The following is a 19,395-nucleotide window of genomic DNA, read 5'->3' as shown; positions in this document are numbered from 1 at the left end:
CCCCTAGTATTTCCACATTATCTTATCATTCAAAAAAAAAAGTTTGGATACCCCTGCTTTTAAGGGCTGTATATGGAGATAGATTATGTAAATGTGTAATCTGTAAATATAAAACACTTTGCACAAATACAAAAATGATTTGTAAATGCAAGAACATGTAACAGATCTGCAAATACAAAAATTCCACAGATACAAAAATAAAAATCTATGAATCCCTTGAATCAATTTACAAATAAATGAAAAGCATTTCTGAATATCTCCCTAACATTTATAACTTCCAAACAGAGATTGGTGAATAAAGTTTTTATCAGTGAATCAAAAAGACATTTGTGTATCTCAGTTCTAGGCTTGTAGATTTGCATTTTACACACACAGAGTTTCTGTCAATTTGAATGAAAATTTTCAGACAGCACTTGATCGCCTACTGACGATGCAATTTCTGCATTTTAAAATTAGACCATGTATATTTACAGATTACACATTAACACAAGGATTGTTGATGTGTTCCAGCAAATATTGAGACAAATCTGTCTCCATAGATGTAGCTACTATGTCAGACACTGAGGACCTGTCCTTGTGGGGTACCATCCTGTTATTACACATGACTTTTATACAGCTGATTCTGGCATTTTTAGGCTAATATAATTAGTAAAAGAAAATAGCATTTAACATCATATTCTTGTGTTGGTCAACAAAAAAAGACAAAATAAAATGCAACAGTTACATGATATAAAATGTGAAGGCTATGTGGTATTTTAGGGCAGTGGTTCCCAACTGCTAGGTCAGGGTCTAAAAATGGGTCGCAGGTCCATTCTGAATGGACCACAGGTGACTCGATAGCGTGTCAACTTTGTAGAAACACACTTTATTTTTAAGTGCACCTGTGAGCTTCTGTTCTGTTATTACAGATGTATGTTTTTATCTGAAGACAAGGCATAGACCAACTATTATTGAGACCACTGCACTCTCCTTTTTTCTGTCAATTTCTCACTTGACTTGTCCATTGTTGCCTTCTCCATCCACTCTTTCCAGTCTGTACAATATGACACGCCCATTGATGTCATCACAGTTAGCACTTCAGGTTAAGGAAAACCCGCTAATTTAGGTTCCAGCTGGAAACATACTTTCTGGGTTCTGTACCAACTTAATTTTGGTCAAAATGCTGTAAACGGTTCAAAATTAGATAAAGGAACTAGAACACAACCAGTTCCAAGTTGGTGGAAAAGTGGTATGAGCTGCCTGTTGATCTGAGCGTCATGCACACACACATTTCCTGTGTTAATTATAACTGACAGTAAGTTTACAATGATCTACAACAACAAACACAAAGAGAGAGAGAGAGAGAGACTCCAAGTAGATGCCACAGATTTTAGTTTTTTTCTTAATAAAACAAACTTGATTGTTTTCATGAAAAAACATTAGGTAAAACACATTTAACATATTTTTAACAACCTCACACATTTTCACTGCAAATGAGTTATTGCATCAATTTTAAAACATCATTGCTTTACAATCACAATGCACTTCTGCTTTCTATAAAATAATAATTACTGTAGTTGAAGAGATGATGTTAGATTAAAACCACTGCAAATCCAAATAGTTCTCATGGCTCATGGCACTTAAAAAATATTAAAATCCATGGAAGTGAATAAAAAACATCTGGAAAGCTGATTTCAGAAAAAAACTGTCATCAAATGTAAGGCTTTTGGTGTATTTTTGTATGAGAAAAGTGCTTCCTTATTTTGGTCCAGCTGGACAGTCCACAGGTGGTCAGAAAACAGACACAAATCTAAGTAAAGCAGCCAATGTTCAGGTGGTTAATAACACTTCAAAAATCCTACGCTTGGTTCATACATACAAACATACTTCCCATCTTGTTCACAGTTCAAGAAAAACATAAAAACATACAAAAAGAGATCATACAAATTGATTTGTTTTGGTCTAACCTGAGCTGTTGTGTAGTCCATGTAATGCACTAATCACTGGTTATAATGTAAAAATAAGTCTAATACAAAGAATTGTAATCGAAATACTGTTTTTGTGACCTTCTACGACAGCAAACAGAGCATGCTGACTGGTAAAGACAGTGAATATCCAGCTGAGGTTATTTTGTTCCTTTAGAAAACCTACTCTGAAAATGTGCCTAAATCAAGATTTCGATGTTTAAAACATCTCAGTAATGTTTAATCTTTTTGCTGGAATTATTGTACAATAAGTTAAAATGCTCACCTGTGTGCAAACTTTAAAATATTATTAATTAAAACTCTACATAAACCAAAACTTTTAAATTATTCTTGATCAAACTATCCTGGTCCACTGATATGAATGTTACGCTATGCTTGGCTGATAATAATGGAGGTACACCTCTCACATTCTTCACACAACTGTTAAGTGTGAGTACTGCATATATTTCTATAATCTATGCATCAGTTTGTGGTGTCTTTGCCATCTTTGTTTGTTTGTCTGATGTATTTGTCTGCCTATGTATGTTTTATGTGGAGATGGACCTGCTCCTATGTTTCTCAGCTTCTGCTCTCTCCTCCTCAGTGAGGGCCCACGGCTGGATCTTCCCGCTGCCAAATAAGGTGAAGACGAGAGCGCCACAGGCATTAATCCCAGCTGCCACCCAGAACACCTTCCTCCAGCCTGCCAGGGTGTGCTGACAACCAAAGAAGAAGAAGAGGCGGTGTATTACTTCAGTGACTCGTCATGTACAGCATGTGTTGTGTGCCGTCTGTAACTATAACTTTTTAAATGTGTCTGCATATGAGGGTCGGAGAAAGCCAATAACAAGAGACAGTTTCTGGTGAGAGAAGCTAATTTAATTGATGAAAGAGGACTGTTTGTAGAATCTTTTGTTTAGAGTTGTTTTCCAAATCCCTCCTCATTTGAAAGACTGGGAAAAATTAGAAGAGAAATTAAGAGATAAGATAAATTACCAGTGGTGGAGGAAGTATTCAAATCTTTTACTTAAAGGTATACTACGAAGGGTTTTTCTATAAATCAACTGAGTGCCCTAACCAGGCCAGCCATGAGGAAAGATGGGTGGAGGGACAACATTTTTAAAAAAGTAGCCCCTCATCCACACCCCTGTACATATTTATACTACCTGCAAATATAATCCCATTAATCATATTTACACGTGTATTCTGTATCTACTTGTACCTATTGTTAAGACCTTGCTTTCTTGTTTTGAAAAGCAGAGGTAGTCAAATATGTGCCCTGGGCCAAAAAATGCCCTCCAATGAATGATTATAGAAAAGTAAAATAAAACATTGATTGAGGAAATTACTACAAGGTATTAAATCGAAAGATCAAATGACTGGTGAACAAATATATTTTTTCTTCATTTATTCATTCTATCTTGGGGCTACTGTAATTAAATATTGCTCAAAATGTGTGCAGAGCTGAAATAGTGTAAAAAGTATGTGGCTCAGCTATTTCCAGTCAAACCCAAGTTTTGCAATTTCAAGACTGTTTAGGGACCACTGTATGCAGAAATGTTTAAATAGGCTACACCATTTTTATAAAAGGCAATGTTCCTTTTTCCCTCGTCAAAATTTAGCTTAACTTTGGAGCATCATTAGGGCCCCTTTTCGACAAGATACAATAACATGGTTGGTACCAATGGATGCCTTAGATCCTCTTGTTTAATATGATACCCGTGTTTTCACCATAGCTTTTAAACTGAGCCCGAAACAGCAGTTTTTATTTCAAATTAGTGTGCCTCACCTCTCACCTTCAGCGTCACCTGTCACACTTGGATCTTCTTCACGTTCTATTTTGTCAGACATTTATCCATCACCTCTCTGCTCCTTTCACTTTCCTGTTCCTTCTGCACCCTGACTTTTCCTTCAGGACTTCCTGACTTTTGGTGAGACATCCTGACTCAGCTAATCAGGCAGGAGTCCGCCTCACGTATTTACATAAGTGGCTCTTGTGAGTTCTGCGCAACGTGTACCTGACCCATGTCAGCTGGACTGTACCATTTCACAATACCTGTGGGGGGCTGGAGTATCAGAAATGTGTTTTAATTATAAAATTTAATTTATTTATCATGTAAATACTTTAAGTCAGTAATAAATTGTTGTACTTGATCTCAATTAAGGGTCAACCATAGACCATTTCATGGGCTCCCTCTGGCCTTGGGTGACCAAAAATGGGGACGTGTCTATTGGTACCCTCCAAAACTTTTCACAATGGAAACGGAAAAATAGCCTCTCAAGTGTAACAAACTGAACTAAACTGGACTGGTTGGCCGGAAACGAAGCTTAAGAGACATAGTGCTGAAAAACACTATACCTTTAAGTAAAAACATAAAAACAAAATAGTATATTTCACACACACACACACACACACACACACACACACACACACACACAGACCAGACAAATCCTCAGTGAAGTCCCCACTGACTTACATCTTCAGTAAAGTATCCCGTAGCTATGGGTGCCAAGACTCCAGGAATGGTCCCAAATGTGTTAGTGATTCCCAAAAGAAATCCAGCGTACCTGAAGGAGAGAGAGCGAGAAGTTATCAGCCTAAAATGTACTACTTTCTATGAAGTCAGAATACAGTTGCTACATTTAATTTAGTGGATAACACATGAACATTTGAGTCAGAAGGAACAGCATCATTAGGTTATTAATACATCTAAGTTTTCATCAGGACTGAAACGATCGGTTGATCAACAGGAAATAAATTCTGATAATTAGTTATCTCAACAAATAAAGCAAAAAACAACCTCTGGTTTTAGGTCTCAATTTGATGTTTTTCTCTGTTTTATATCTTTGTAAACTGAATAATTTGGGGTTTTGAAAATTTGAAGATGTCATGCTCGCCTTCTGAAGAAACTGAAATGGCCACATTCAACCTTAGCCCTAAGCCTAAAAAATGACTGAATTTATGATTAGGGTGAAGGAGTGTGGTTGATTACACCCACCGCGGAGCAATGTCTATTTGGTTCATATAGACTCCAGAGGCAGTGATCCCTCCTAGGGTGCTGGAGAGTGTGAGGAGGGTGACAGTGAGGATGTGGCTGCAGCCAGCGTAACTCACACCCACGAGGAGAGCTGAGGGTGGCAACAGACCTGCAGAGAGGAGGACGATGTTAAAAAAGAAGGAAATAGCAGTGCACTTTGAGAAACCATCACTGGTATTACTGGTTCTCTTTGTGTTTTTAGGTATTAACTTGTGAAAATGGGTGAAACATATAACAGGTTGGTCAGTGGGTGTATATCTGGGTATTTGTGTCATCTTTCAATACTTAATCTAAACCGGATGAGGGCAGCATTACTCTATTTGAAATCATTGTCTTTGAAGTGTGAAAGGGGCAATGACTGTATTTCATAGTGCAATCCTGTCTTATTTAATGACAATAAAGCTTAAACCTAACTATTCAAAAGTACCTACATTCTTGTATTTGAGTAAAAAAGTAAATATTTCCATATTCTACAGTACAGTCTGTACATGTGTATTTGGACAGTAATGTGTTTTCATTGTTTTGCCTCCTCACTCCAACATATTAAGTATGCCAGGAATTAGTCCTAATTCCCGGAAATGAGTTAGCAATGAGTCTACAGAATGTCATCACACCAAACACAGCTTTACAGCCTCATTATGGTGTTGATGTAAAGTCATGTAACCATGGTGTAGTTCAATTATAGCCTAATGTTTGCTTATTACTTCTAGCAATTACATGAATTCTTCAAATAATCCGAAAACTAGTGTTCATTTGTGAAGATTATCTTGCTGAACAAAACCTGTAAGAATCATAAACGTTTGCTTGCCACAGAGCTTATTTTCTGCAATAATCGAAAAGCCAGTGGAAAAATTTATTTTGTCAAGGGAACCAGGGTTATGCTATCTTCCATGTTGACTACAGAAAAAACATCATCCCTGCAGCACGCTATTACATCTTAAATGAAAGGTTGACTACGGGCTTCACAGGGACTTTTAAACCCCTTGTTAGAACCTGCAGTGGAGGGTTCGAACCTGGGGCGGTGGAGCCCCCCTGTGCAGAGTTTGCATGTTCTCCCTTTGTCAGCGTGGGTTTTCTCCAGGTTCTCCAGCTTCCTCCCACAATCTTAAGACATGCACGTCAGGTTAATTTGTGATTCTAAATTGGCCGTAGGTGTGAATATGAGCATGAATGGTTGTTTGTCTCTATATGTTAGCCCTGCAATAGTCTGGCGACCTGTCCAGGGTGTACCCTGCCTCTCGCCCAATGTCAGCTGGGATAAGCTCCAGCAACCCCGCGACCCCTAACAGGATAAGTTGTTAGGGGAAAAAAAATGAATGAATGCACCTTTAAGTGTTTTCATATCCATATTAAGTGATCAGTGTGGGTTTCAATAAAAAGGGACACAAATCTGCACAGTTCATCAGAAGTGGAGGTGCACACGTTGTGCCAGAGCCAAAAAAGATAATGTCATAAGCAGAAAACAGGCTGAAAATGAAGTCAAACTGTCAGGTGTAAACAACTTCTCGGAGTCCTTAACTTCCTCCATACCTGTATCCATTGCCTTGTGACACTCAGCCTGACACATGCAGCACAGGTGTACGGAAGAGATATAAACAAAATGGCTCTGAGGGGAAAAGTTGTTTTTACCTGCAACTGTGAAGAGCTTGCGTACGACAGTGACGCTGAACACCCTCCTCTCGAGGAGACGGTCAGCTACGACACCTGACAGTGTTGAGAACAACCAGCCGCCGAGGTACGGCAGAGCGGAGAGGAAACCATTCTGGACAGAGAGAGAGAGTTGTATTCAAAGGATTTAGTAAATACATGTTGCTCGTCTTCATCCAGTTTTAAATGATATCTAAGTAAGTATATTATAATGCCCTGTCATGACATCTTGGTAAAGACTAATGTTTGACATGCTTAATGTCCTTCTCAAGACCTAGATGAGAAGATTGATGCCTCTCTCATGTCTGTACAGTAAATACGAAACAGCAGCTAGTTAGCTTAGCTTAGCATAAAGACTGGAAACAGGGGTTAACAGCTAGCCTGGCTCTGTATAAAAAAACTGCCTATCAGCACCTCTAAGACTCAAAAAGTCATATGTGAAAAGCAAATTAAAATATAATTACTTAGTAGAAATTTTGTTCCAGGTCTGTTTTAAACTGGGTTGAGTGACATAAAACAGCTAGCATCATTTAATAACAGAATAATGACTTTGTGATGCCGCTTTTAAACACCTTCATGTATGTTGCTGTTTTTTTAGATTTTTTTTTTTTTTTAGGATTTTTTGCCTTTATCATAAAGTATGGAGATGTACATCAATTATAATTATCATTTATTTTCTATCATTATGTATGATTACTGATTATCATCATTTTTTAACATGAAATGGAGGAACAAATAAATCAAAACCTCACTGATTTAAGGTCAAAGTGCATGATGACGTTCATGTAGGTAGGCAGGGAGGTGAGCAGGGTGTAGTAGGACCAGTTTGAACACATCTGGGTGATGATGATGGCCCACAGAGGAACCGACAGCAGCATGGATAGAAGGGGCACGGACCAGCCATGACCTGTACCCTGCAGATAGATGACAAAATCTTGAGAAAACACTACACATATATAACGAAAAACACCCCTAATAAATCCTTTTCATCACTGAAATTATGAAACAGTAAACAAGATCAGGTATTAGAAAGAGGGAGGATATAAAGGTATATTATGCAGGATTTTCCTAAAAGAAAACAATTTACAGTCTCACACAGAGAAATAATCCCTCTCAATTATCATTAATGACCCACTAGAAGTGTGGTGGCATATTTATTTGCAGAGACTCTGCCCTCTGCCTGTGTTTTCTTATTTTCTACTTATTTAGCTGTGTTCAGGACACTCGTGGGCACTGCATGCAGGTGAGATCGGACTTTATATAAAGGTAACCGACCAGGTGTTAGGCCATGAGCAGCACGCATTCAAGAGAAAGCTATGAAAATCCCAAAACTGTGCAGAAAAATGACAAATATAGCAAACATGGGGTTGGCTTTCACTTCCCCTGGCGATACTGTTTACAAACAGCAGCCAATATTTCATGCACAGAATACCTTTAAGAAAGAAAAGGCAATTCTGTCAGATGTTCCCATTTAAAGGCATATTGACTTGTTGGCATCAAGACAGCTAAACAACAAAAGGACAGCTGAGGGGAAGAGAAAGTAAGAAAATAAGGGAACATTATGGAAAACAGGACGTTTGAGGAGTTATTTAAGAACAGCTTTTCAATGAAAGCAGAAAAATCTCCAAAATGGAGTCAAGGTGTGAGGGATAACACTGGCTGTGTTTCAGTTCTCGTCCAACATGTCCTTGTTTACTTCCCCTTGGCACCTGCCCTCAAGGGAAATCCCCGCTGCCATGATAAGTGTTGTTTCATTTGTTTGAAAAACTGAAGTGAACACAGTGAGATCAACACAGTGGTCACTCCAGAGGCGTATACTACCCACAATCCATTGCAGTTCTGCATTTGATCAAGGCTCCATGAGAGCTATGGGGTATGACACATGTGTAATGTAACTGGAGCTGTGATGGTGGAGGGTTACAGCAGACACTGCTAGGAATTAAGGGCTGGTGTCTTCTCAGGTGCTCTGTGGGTGCACTCAGCCTGACAGAAATTCTTGGGTGAGCTCAAATGGATGTCAGCTGATATAAAATAGAGCAATATCATATGGCAGGCATCTGTTTATCGTCTTTCTATCGTCTATCGAAGTTTCTTAGGTCAGTCTCAATGATAGCTTGATATTTTATAAAAAAAACTGTAATATAACTAATTGCAGTTATTATTTACTTAGATTGTCGTACTATTCAGCTTGTGTGATTTCTTTATCCCCAACATTATGTAAATGCATGGAAACCAGTATCATAAACCAGTAGCAAAAATAGTTATTATTATTGATATGTTAGTGATATGGCTCACAAACAGAAATTACCGTCTGCTTGCCAAAGTATTACAACTATCAACAGAAGACACCTTCGCCTCATAGAAATAATCGTGTCTGCAGGTATATCTGATGATTAGTAAAATGCAGTAAAGTGCTAAGGCTTCAGCTGGTGGTTGATCCATGGTCACTGGGCTGAAATAAGGGCAAATGCATTCAATTTCAATCCTGGCACCTCCCCCACCCACTCTCCTTCTGCTTCCTCAGTGGCTTTTGTGCTACGTAAGCTGTTAAGTAATATGAAGGGCTGTAAATGAATGAGGGGAAGAGGAACTGCTAATAAAATGCGGCGTCAGTTTCAATACTTGTAAAACTCCCTTTCTGACATACAGTTTGGCTAAAAAACAGCTGTATAAATCACCTTCTTGGCAGCTTCCATACAAACCGGTGATACAGGGAAACTGTAGGAGTGGACTTAGAATAATAATTTGCTGTGTAATGTATTTATATTAATCATTTCTTTATCTTGTCAATAAAGAGGAGCTGCAATACAACAATGCACGTCACTGTAAATTAGGTGATGGTTAATGTTTAATGTGCACCTGAGGTCCGATGGAGTTTATGATGTAATCTCTCTCCTCTTTGCTGATTTGACGATGAGTACGAGGGTCATCGGATACAAAAATAAACCAAAAGACGGCCCAGAGGCAACCAGCACCCCCTGAAAGACAGACAGACAGACAGACCGACAGAGAGAAGCTTTTATTGTATATGAAAGTGAACAATTAAAGGAAAGGTGTGGTATTCAGGGTTAAAAGTGAATGCCTGATGCGATAATGAAATCAAACTGCTCCAAATGTATCTTGCATCAAGAAGTTTACATTATTTTAAAAACCCAGTCAGCATAAAAGTAATTTTATTCCTGTCAGAATGCAAACAGAAATAAAGCTATAATATAAGGTAGGTAAAGTAAGATAAAAACCTTAAATTGTTCATGTCATGCAACTAGGGGTGGGAATCTCCAGGCACCTCATGATTTGATAACAAGAGGGTAACGATGTACACACGCCTACGTAGGGTCCAGTGTTTGCACAGCCTACTGTAATATTTCCCCTGAAACAGTATGCAATTCACCTTTTATTTAATAATATTTGGTATGCATCCTTTTTATTTTAATAAGTTAACTGCATTAATGAATTAATGGATTAATCTGAAAGCACCTTACAGTCTCCTGTGTGTATAAGAATAACATGAGGGGGAGGGGGACTGCTCTGCCTCAGCCGCTGTGTTGTTATTTACATTATGCCAGCAGAGGAGCTGTGAGCAGCCTCTTTCTTTGTTAGAGACACTAAGCAGGCCAGGCACGGGTTTTTTAAGGTAAAACAGATTGAGCAGAGAGTCATTTTCTTCTGGTTAATGCTGCAAAGTGTGTTGGTCAGCCAGACATTACCTTAAAACAAGCTTGCAAAAGCTGACTTTTGTGACAATAAATTAGTAACTTTAGCTTGTCCACGCTGCAGACTGTCTTTGCAGTAAAGTTCCGCCTCTTTTGTTCCTTCAACATTATGTTATGAACAAATATTTACATTCATTGACATTTGTAAATCGATGCAGAATCATCTGCATCCACATTGCGATGCATCTACGAATACATTTTTTTACCCTACCCCTACATGCAACAGTAAACTACTTGAAACTGAAGTAAAGTCCCTCTTCCACCACTGTTTTTGTGTGGCCTTAGTATTCTCCGAATTACTGCAACTGTTTTCTTTGTGTCTCATTCAGCAGCAACTATTATTTAATCACATTTAACTTCTTTCACATTATTCATTTATATCAGAGAGGGAATTTATGTTCTGCAAATTTAAGTTTCTTATTGTTGTGCAGCATCTACCACCCTGGCATCTTTCCTGTGAGAGACTGAGGTATGTCATGCTTTATATGTGAATATGTGATTGTACTTGGGTGTTTCCCTCCCTCACCACAGATGTAGAAGACAGCAGGCCACCCTAAGGTTTGGCAGATGTAGCCGGTGAGCGGCAGAGCCACAAAGGCCCCAAAGCTGCTCCCAGATCCCGACAGGGACATAAGGCGAGAGCGCTCCAGAGGAGGAGCCCACCGAGCCCACATGGACATCATGGCTGGGAACGTCACACCCTGAAGAAACATGGAGAGACACGCAGTGAGATGAGAGTGAGACAAGTGTGGCAAACAGCAAGACGCAATCGCTGTTCTTATTAATAAATAATGTGGATGTGTTGCAGTGCTGCAGTCAAGACCACCTAAACCAAGACCAAGTTATGACCAAGACCAGAGTGTATCAAGACTGAGACAAGACCAAGACTTGAGGGGCTGAGACCAAGTCAGGATCAAGACCAGACCTGTGCAAGTCCCACATTGCAGAGCACACTTATGATAACATGTGGAGCATGCAGACCAGTCAATTTTACTGAAAAACAATATCCGCTAGATGTATCAGCAAATGAATGTCTACTACTCCATTATTGTTGTTAAATTCATCCTTAAAAGGTCCTTAATTGTCAACTAGAAGTACTAAGTCGTGAAACTGACTGTACACACAGCAGCCTCCTGTGTCCTGCTCAACACAGTCTTACCTCTCCAAAGCCCTCCAACGCTCGCAGTGCAAACAGCCAATACGACCCCATCTGGGCAGCCAGAGGGGTGAGCAGCGTGAGGACCGCGGTGCCCAGCACACCCAAACCCAGGAAGATGGTCCCCCCGTAGTGACCGGACAGGTAGCCCCCCGGGATCTGTGTGCACAGGTAGCCGAAGAAGAAGGCTCCCAGCAGCCAGCCCTGAGTCTCCGAGTCCCAAGGATACTGGGGGACCTGGGACAAGAGGACAGAGAGTGGGAAGTGTTTATGGTAACAGTTTTCACCACTTAGCGAAGGCAATAGAGGTTGTATACAGTCTGTCTTCATCACAAATGTGTAAATAGCAGGGATGCACCCACTGTGAGATTCTGGGCCGATACCAATATTCTGCCGATAAATTGGTGCATCCCTAGTAAATAGGGTGAAAGCAGATAGGATTGAGATCTGTCTCAGGCAACATTCATATAAGGAAAAATCTGGACTGGAATTTTCCAGTCAAACCAGTAATTTTTAGCACTTTTGCCTTTATTAGATAGTAAAGTCTAGCATGAAATGGGAGGTAAGAGAGGGGATGACATGCAGCAAAGGGCCTGAGATGGAATGTGAAACGTTAAGGTTTTCCTCCAATTTGAAGTTCATAACCGCACTGCAGTGCCAAGTCAAAGTAAAAACAAAACTATATCAGTATAAATTATACATAGGCTACAGTGTGAACAGAAAGAGGACCAATCAGAGCTGAAGTGGACCAGAGAGAGAACTGAGTCCTCTTTCAAATGAACTGACAATGTGAATGCAAGAAGAACTGAGTCCCCTTTCTGTCTGTCCACTTTTTGGTCCACTTTAAGAGTACTGAGTTTGGTTCCTTTAAAAAGGACCAAGTGTGAAAACACCCTTAGACTTACTTAATTTAAAGACACAAATCTACGTACTGCATGTTATCTTATAGCAGGTGCCCTATCAAAAGTGTTTCATTCCAAACTACACACAAGTTGTAACATGTTTAAGATTATTCTTTAAGTACGTTACCCCCTCAGGTTGTAGTAAAGTGTCACTGGTGTTTTCCGTCCCTGTTGGCAGGGGACAGGCAGAGGTGATGGAGCTGTTCTGGGCTGGTTTGGAATCAGTGGTATTCACCATGGCTACCATGGCAACACTCAGGTTGACACGAAGACCGTAGACCATGGAGAACCCCAAGAACATCAGGAAGGCCAGGTTGAGGCGAGCCGAGCAGCACACAGGAGGAACTGTTCACATAGAATACAATGATTTTAACATGCAGTCTGGATTGAGAGCATGGAGTCATTGTGAATATCATTTCAAATGTTTCAGATTAACATCAGAATTAAAGGTCCAGTGTGTAGGATTAAGGGGATACGTTGGCAGAAATGGTATATAATATAACAAGTATGTATTCTTTAGTGTATAATCACCTGAAAATAAGAATTGTTGTGTTTTTATAACTTCAGAATGAGCCATTTATATCTACATACTAGGGAGCGGGTCCTCGTCTACGGAGATGATGAGAAGATGCTATGTTGCACTGCAATGTTTCTGCAGTAGCTCAGAATGGATGAACCAAATGAGCTCTAAACAGGGTCATTTGCATTTTCATGTCAGCCACCATAGTTAAAATCCCCTCTGCTACAAGCAGCATTGGAAAAACACAGATATTTTGCCATTACACTGCTTTATTAAGTGTTTGTACCAGTTTAAATCACACTGAAGGAATTCTAACTGGGAGAAGCTTCAGCTAGTTGCAATCTGCAATCCTCACCACTGGATGCCACTACATCACCGTAAATCTTACACACTTTTTTAAACAACTACTTCTTCTTCAGCTAAATAAATTAATCAAAAGGACATTTAATTACAGAAACAGTGTCTCAAATCAGAAAAAATGCTGATGAAAAGCTGATGTCATGCAGAAACACGTTTCCGAAGATAAGGACACTAAACTAATGCAATTTTTAAAATGAATTATTTTAATTAACTTATTTCAGATTGCTTTACTAATAACAAAATTAATTCTACTTGATCAACCATCAGTGTTAAACTGATATCCACTCTCACTCTACTCCTCTTACTCTATTTACTCTACATATTCAGCAAAGTTTCCAGATAGGTGATCACCCTTTTGTTTAACAGCACAAGAGGTAATTGCATTAGATTGGGTTAATTAGTAAATAACATAACATAATTTAAAAAGCCTCTGAGGAGCTGAGGAGCTATTGTGTAATGCCAACTCCTCTCCAGTTACATTTAAAATATTACTAAAAGACGCAAATGAAATGTTACTAAAAGGCAGAATTGGTAATTATATTAAAAAGGAACATTTTATATAATAACCTAATTTTGTCTTAAGTAAGCATCTTGTGAGCAGAGACCCAATTAACTACTCTTTTAAAAATCAACTTTAAAGAGCAACTTTATTGTTGGACCAACTTTTTCCAGCTTGTGGTCTTAAATGGGTCACTGGTCACAAGCTGAAACACGCTGATCTGACAGTAAAGTTTTTATACTACAAGTGTTGCTAGAAAGCAAGTGACCAGAAATCCCTTCTCTGCTCCGTCTCCTATTCTACTAAACACTTTAAACCACATGAAATATAAAACGGATCATCAAAATAACTGTCAGTTGCAGTTTTAAGTATAAATACAGCTGACACTACTTGTCTTGAGAGTTTTAGCATGACGCAAATCCAAAATCTTAAAATAACAAAGATAAACACACCTGCATCATTCTCGATAAGGGGCTCACTGTCCTTGCGCTCCTCCGAAGGGGCTGAGTTGATGGAGTAGCCATTTGGTAAAGGCATGGCACCCGGCTGACCCGGGAAATATCAAGTCTGTGAAATTATGTCACTGAGCCATGGTGTCCAGGAAACCTGCTGGATGGACAAAGGTTGAAATCAGAAGTCAGAAAAACACGAACAGAGGATGTTACATTAACATGTAACAGACAAGTTAGTACAAGAAGACGAGTCAAGTGACACATCAGCAGATTATGATAAAAAAGCTTAATAACACTGATATACAAAAACACACACAATGACACTTCCTGATTTCACAAATTGTTGGGAGTTTCGCCAGACTTCCACTCAGTGAGGAAGCCCCTTTGAAAGAATAGCTTTGAAAGCTATCAATTACTTCACACTGGAGAAAGTTTAACTACAGCAAAGCTATCTTCTGGAGAAATCTAGTTTGGTTAACTAAAGCTACTTAAATAGAGTAGTTCAAAATACTTGGCAAAAAAATGTATCACATGAGGGCCACATGTGATATGTATGATGTGCAAACTGTAGTAAAACTAGAAGTTAGATTACATGTAGGTACTGATCCCCAACACTGCGCCAACTGACAAGGGTCACAGACGCTCAGAGTGGATGCACTGCAGTGTGAGGAGGACATGTGATGAAGATGACGATGAAGCGTGAGTTTATCGCTTTACTGATTTAGAACCTGTGAACAAGAAAAGGTAATGTACAACACAACAGGCTGGGTTTGCTCATTGTTGGGTAAAACCCTCTTTCATTAAAATGTCTACTTTTCAGGAACTCAGAAAACCACCTCTGTTGTCATCTTGACATACGTCTCTTTTCAAGCTCACCAAGGTGGTTTTTAAAAGGTTTTATGAAACCAGCTTGAAAAATGAAAATGACCAAACTAAAGGCAACACTGGGAACAACAAATAAGAATGGAAATACCAGACGAGGTGTGGATAAGAGCCTGGGAAACTCAGCATACCTCTACAACATACTGAGCACACTAACTAAGTATTTTCTTAGTTTTATAACCACTAAGCATAAGTAAAAATTAATTAAGACCCAGTATTGTTGACATATTGACAAAGTATGTTTTTGCTGATAAAACTACTGTTTATTGAAATGGAGTCTGGAGGGTTTGCGAAAGGAGATTTCAGGCTGTTTCTGGTTAAACAAAAAGGTTCTTACTCTTTGACAAAAAGGTCTTATTCTGTAAGGATCCTTTCTATAATGCTGTCAGACACTTATAACAACCTGAGCATGTCAGTGGCAAACACAAGCACAAAAATTAAAAATTAAAGACATCTTGACTTGATTATAGTTTCACTATTTTCTAACAAATAATAAGTAAGGAAACAATTCACAGGTTGATCAACGATGAGAACAATCAGCAGCATCTCCAACAGAATGGATATAATTAGCTTTGGTGGCAGTGCTGACCTAAAAATGCAGGGAGATATAACTCTAAACATTAAGAGTGAATTTGCCTGTGAAGGTTAGAGGTTTTAGAATATAACTGAGTTATTGTTCTGAGTTTCACTTGTCACGCTTCCTGCTGGAAAGCTCTGATGGGCAGGAAAGTGACAACTCGTGATGTTGCTGCTTCTAAATATTGTTATCGAGGAACTGAGAAAAACACAAGCTACCTGTTAGTAGCCCGATGTGAATGATCTGAAAAGTTTTGGGGTGGGTGAGCTGGGTTTCATAAGATGTCAATAATTTCTCATGACAGCAGATACAGTGTTATCAGAGTACATAGCAGGTCATAAAGGGCACAAAGGTCCTCTGAAGCAGCTGGTCTGAGGTATCAATAAACAGTTAAAATGATGGTGAATGACCCTGAAATTATCACTACAGTTAATCTGTCCAGTCAATCTCAGTAGGTTACGTCTTTCTTTTGTCTGAGGAATGTGTCAACCACCTAAAACTTTGATCCTAACTAATCCTGATCATGCTTGCTTTGAAGCACCTGTATAAAAATGTGGTGGTCAGCACATACCAGACAAACACTGGAGTGACACTGCCTTAAAGGGACATTTCACCCCAAAAAAGGAAAAATGTCCTTTTGATTTAGTGGTGAACTGTCCCATTAAGAGTGCAATTAAAAGTAGATTTCAGGATGTGTTTCTGTAATACACACCTTATTTGACTCAGTGTCACTGACACTAGAAACTAGCCACTCAGTAATGAAGAGCCACAGATGCTTTCTCACACAGCCAGTTTTTCCAGTTTGTACTTTCCCGTGCACACACACTGACACTTACTGAACATTTGTCAAATTGTGAAAAAGAAAGTAAAACAAATGAGAAAGATACTTCTTGGGAAATAAATCCTTTTAAAAAACATTCAGTAAATAAATCAATTAAGTTGATTTTATTCTGATAATCGACTGAATGTTTCAATCACTCATTGATCAAATTTAACTTTTTGAACGTGCCGATTTGCAAAGTATCTCTCTTGTATATGATTTTAAATAGCTTATCTTTGAGTTCTGGACCTCCAATCACCGAAAATGTGTAACTTGAAGACGTCATTTGGGTCTTCAAAATTTTGTGATGAGCATTTGTCACTTTTTCCCAACATCTTATTGACCAAATTAGCATCGCTTAATTGAGAACAGAATCTGCAGAATAGACATAAATGTACTACTTTGGCCATTTTCAACCAGCTCTGTTTGTCACAAGTGTGGGCAGTTTGTGTAAAATGAACAGTGTTTGGCTTAAATAGTTTTTACCACAACAATGTCTTTGTTTCTGAGGGCTGCAACTAATGATTATTTTCATTATCAGTTTATCTTCTGATGGTATTTAACTGTTGGGTCTAACATCAAACAAAAAAAGAGAAAAATGTCTATCACAATGCTTAGAATATTACTTAGTACTATCAGACCTGTTGCACTTAGATCTCCATCCTTCGACTTATCAATTAGGTGACTAATTATTGCAGCACGATTACTTTTACAAATGTTTTGCATGGGTTGATCCTTGAAAAGCTTCTTTGAAATGCGTGTTGGCACATCAATATCATCAAAAAGACCACATGAACACATTGTGCACCCCTGATACATTGTGCTGTGTTGCATCCATGACAGTCCATTGACAAAGCATTTACTTTTTGCCATCACCATGTGACCTGTGTCTGCAAGTGAGTGTCTGTGCAACTATGTGTGTGAGCCTATCATGAGATCATCAGAAAAACAGCCCAATTCACTTCTTTTTTTCCCTAAAACAATTACTGTATTATGTAATGTGTGTTATATATTATTAAAATATACTGTGACACATCTTTTCTTATTAAACCTGTTTGGACTGAAATTGAAAACTCACTTTCAAATAAGCAATGTGAGAGCAAAGTGTAAGAATTAATGTTAACAGTGATATCTTTTTTTTTTTTAAACATATTTTTTGGGCATTTTTTAGCCTTTAATTGACAGGACAGACAAGTGTGAAGGGGGAGAGAGAAGGGGAGTGACATGCAGGAAATGGCCATAGGCTGGAGTCGAGCCCAGGCCCCTGTGGCAACAGCCTTGTACATGGGGCGCCTGCTCTATCCACTAAGCCACTGACACCCCGTGATATTTGTTTATTTTGTTTATTTTAAGGATCCCCATTAGCTGAATGCCTTGGCAATCAGCTAGTCTTCCTGGAGTCCACACCTTACATACAATATATTACACTACATTACATATAAAACATACAATTTCATCAATTTACATTATAAAATACAAAGCTTATGTTTATATGAAAGTTAAACAGAAAATAAAGAAGAAAGACTGAAAAAAAAGGAATTACATTCAGTCATTTCAGTTCAAAATTGGGTACACTGTAGGCTACATACATTAAAGTAGAATACTATATAATCAATATATTGAAAATATATATATATTTTTTTTAAAAGTCAAAAAGACAAAGAAAAAATTGCACAACTTGTAGAAACACACAATATTGTAAACACACACAGAGCATACCTTCTATTTTTCACATTCATCTACAGGCCAGCAGATGCCTCTGCATGTCCTTTTTAAAGAATAATTTATTTTTAATAAGCCGGATTTTGAAAGGTAAACTATTCCAGTATATTATGGCTCTGTAAATGACAGTTTTTTGCGATGAGGTAGTCCTTAGACTGGGAACCACTATATGACCATTATCTCTTAATATCTTTAAATAAATAAGGGGAGACCTATTTCCGACAACAAATAAAATGTATCATTAAAAAATAATAAATAAATTCACTGATAAATGATTTTAAGATAGTTAGTAGTTAGTTAGCACAGTATTCAATTTATAATGACATAAAACAGAAACAAATAAGTACTCTTTAGCCTCTAGTTGATTTAACCAGAAGATATTTGGTAAGGTTAGTTAAATTATTAATGATGTAGCTGATTATTTTCTGTCAACCAGCTCCTGACTGTGCTAAAGGATACTACAGCATTGTCGTACATGGCTAAATAATGTAAAATGTAAATTGACAACTAATTAAACAAGTGGAAATTCAAGTGGAGCAATGTCTTTTTCTATAAATGAGATAAATAACATGAAATAACGAGGGCAACGACTTATACTGTGTGAAATACCAAACACTATAATTATTAGTAGTAGTAGTACATTTTAAGCTAGCTTAAAACAAGAAAGTCCTTCATTATTTGAAAATGTCTCAGTTTCTGTTATGTGCCAAATATCAGACATATACAGATATACAACAAAAACCTTTTAGACAGGTCTGTAAATGTTACATTACATTAATACATAAAAGAATTTAAGTTAACCTGAACTTGCTAGTTTACAGTAGCTTAGCTTGTTCGTTAACTTGCTACAACCTGTGTAACTTATGCCTGTTTGACGTCAACATGTATGAATATTTTTTCACCTTACCTTGTGAAGGGTTTTAAACCAGAGATTTGTGGTTAAGGCAGCTTGAACGTAAAAGAATATAAAACATAAACCGGGTCATGTCGTGTCTATAACACAGCCGGCGAGACAACAAATGAGCTGTGTTGCTGTTTTCACGACCAGAGGAAAACAGTCATGTGAGCGATACTTTGAGGAAACGCAGATCTATATAACACTGGAGCAGCTGCTCCTCCTTTCAGGCTGTCCCGTGAAGCTAGCTTGTATGTTTTACAAATCCG

The 19,395-nt window shown here is 38.3% G+C and overlaps 1 protein-coding gene across 2 annotated transcripts; it reads right to left on the bottom strand.

Annotated features, from left to right (window-relative positions):
• Window positions 1-1,354: 1,354 nt before the first annotated feature.
• LOC117263690 (sialin) lies at window positions 1,355-19,313 on the bottom strand. Of its 2 annotated transcripts, none has more exons than XM_033637287.2 (11): window positions 19,139-19,313; window positions 14,231-14,384; window positions 12,527-12,744; window positions 11,501-11,734; window positions 10,868-11,042; window positions 9,488-9,606; window positions 7,381-7,542; window positions 6,611-6,743; window positions 4,943-5,090; window positions 4,421-4,511; window positions 1,355-2,659 (listed from the first exon to the last, which is right to left on the bottom strand). In XM_033637287.2, the coding sequence occupies exons 2-11, from the start codon at window positions 14,313-14,315 to the stop codon at window positions 2,492-2,494; spliced, it is 1,533 nt and encodes a 510-aa protein (XP_033493178.2). In that variant the 5' UTR covers window positions 14,316-14,384; window positions 19,139-19,313; the 3' UTR covers window positions 1,355-2,491. The 2 variants fall into 2 exon arrangements, with proteins under 2 accessions (XP_033493178.2, XP_078031574.1); XM_078175448.1 differs by having other exon boundaries at window positions 14,231-14,387; window positions 19,139-19,311.
• Window positions 19,314-19,395: the final 82 nt, after the last annotated feature.

The sequence above is a fragment of the Epinephelus lanceolatus genome, chromosome 16 (genome assembly GCF_041903045.1).
Source record: "Epinephelus lanceolatus isolate andai-2023 chromosome 16, ASM4190304v1, whole genome shotgun sequence".
In the NCBI taxonomy this organism is placed as follows: Eukaryota; Metazoa; Chordata; class Actinopteri; order Perciformes; family Serranidae; genus Epinephelus; species Epinephelus lanceolatus.
This window is presented reverse-complemented; position numbering and strand designations above follow the sequence as displayed.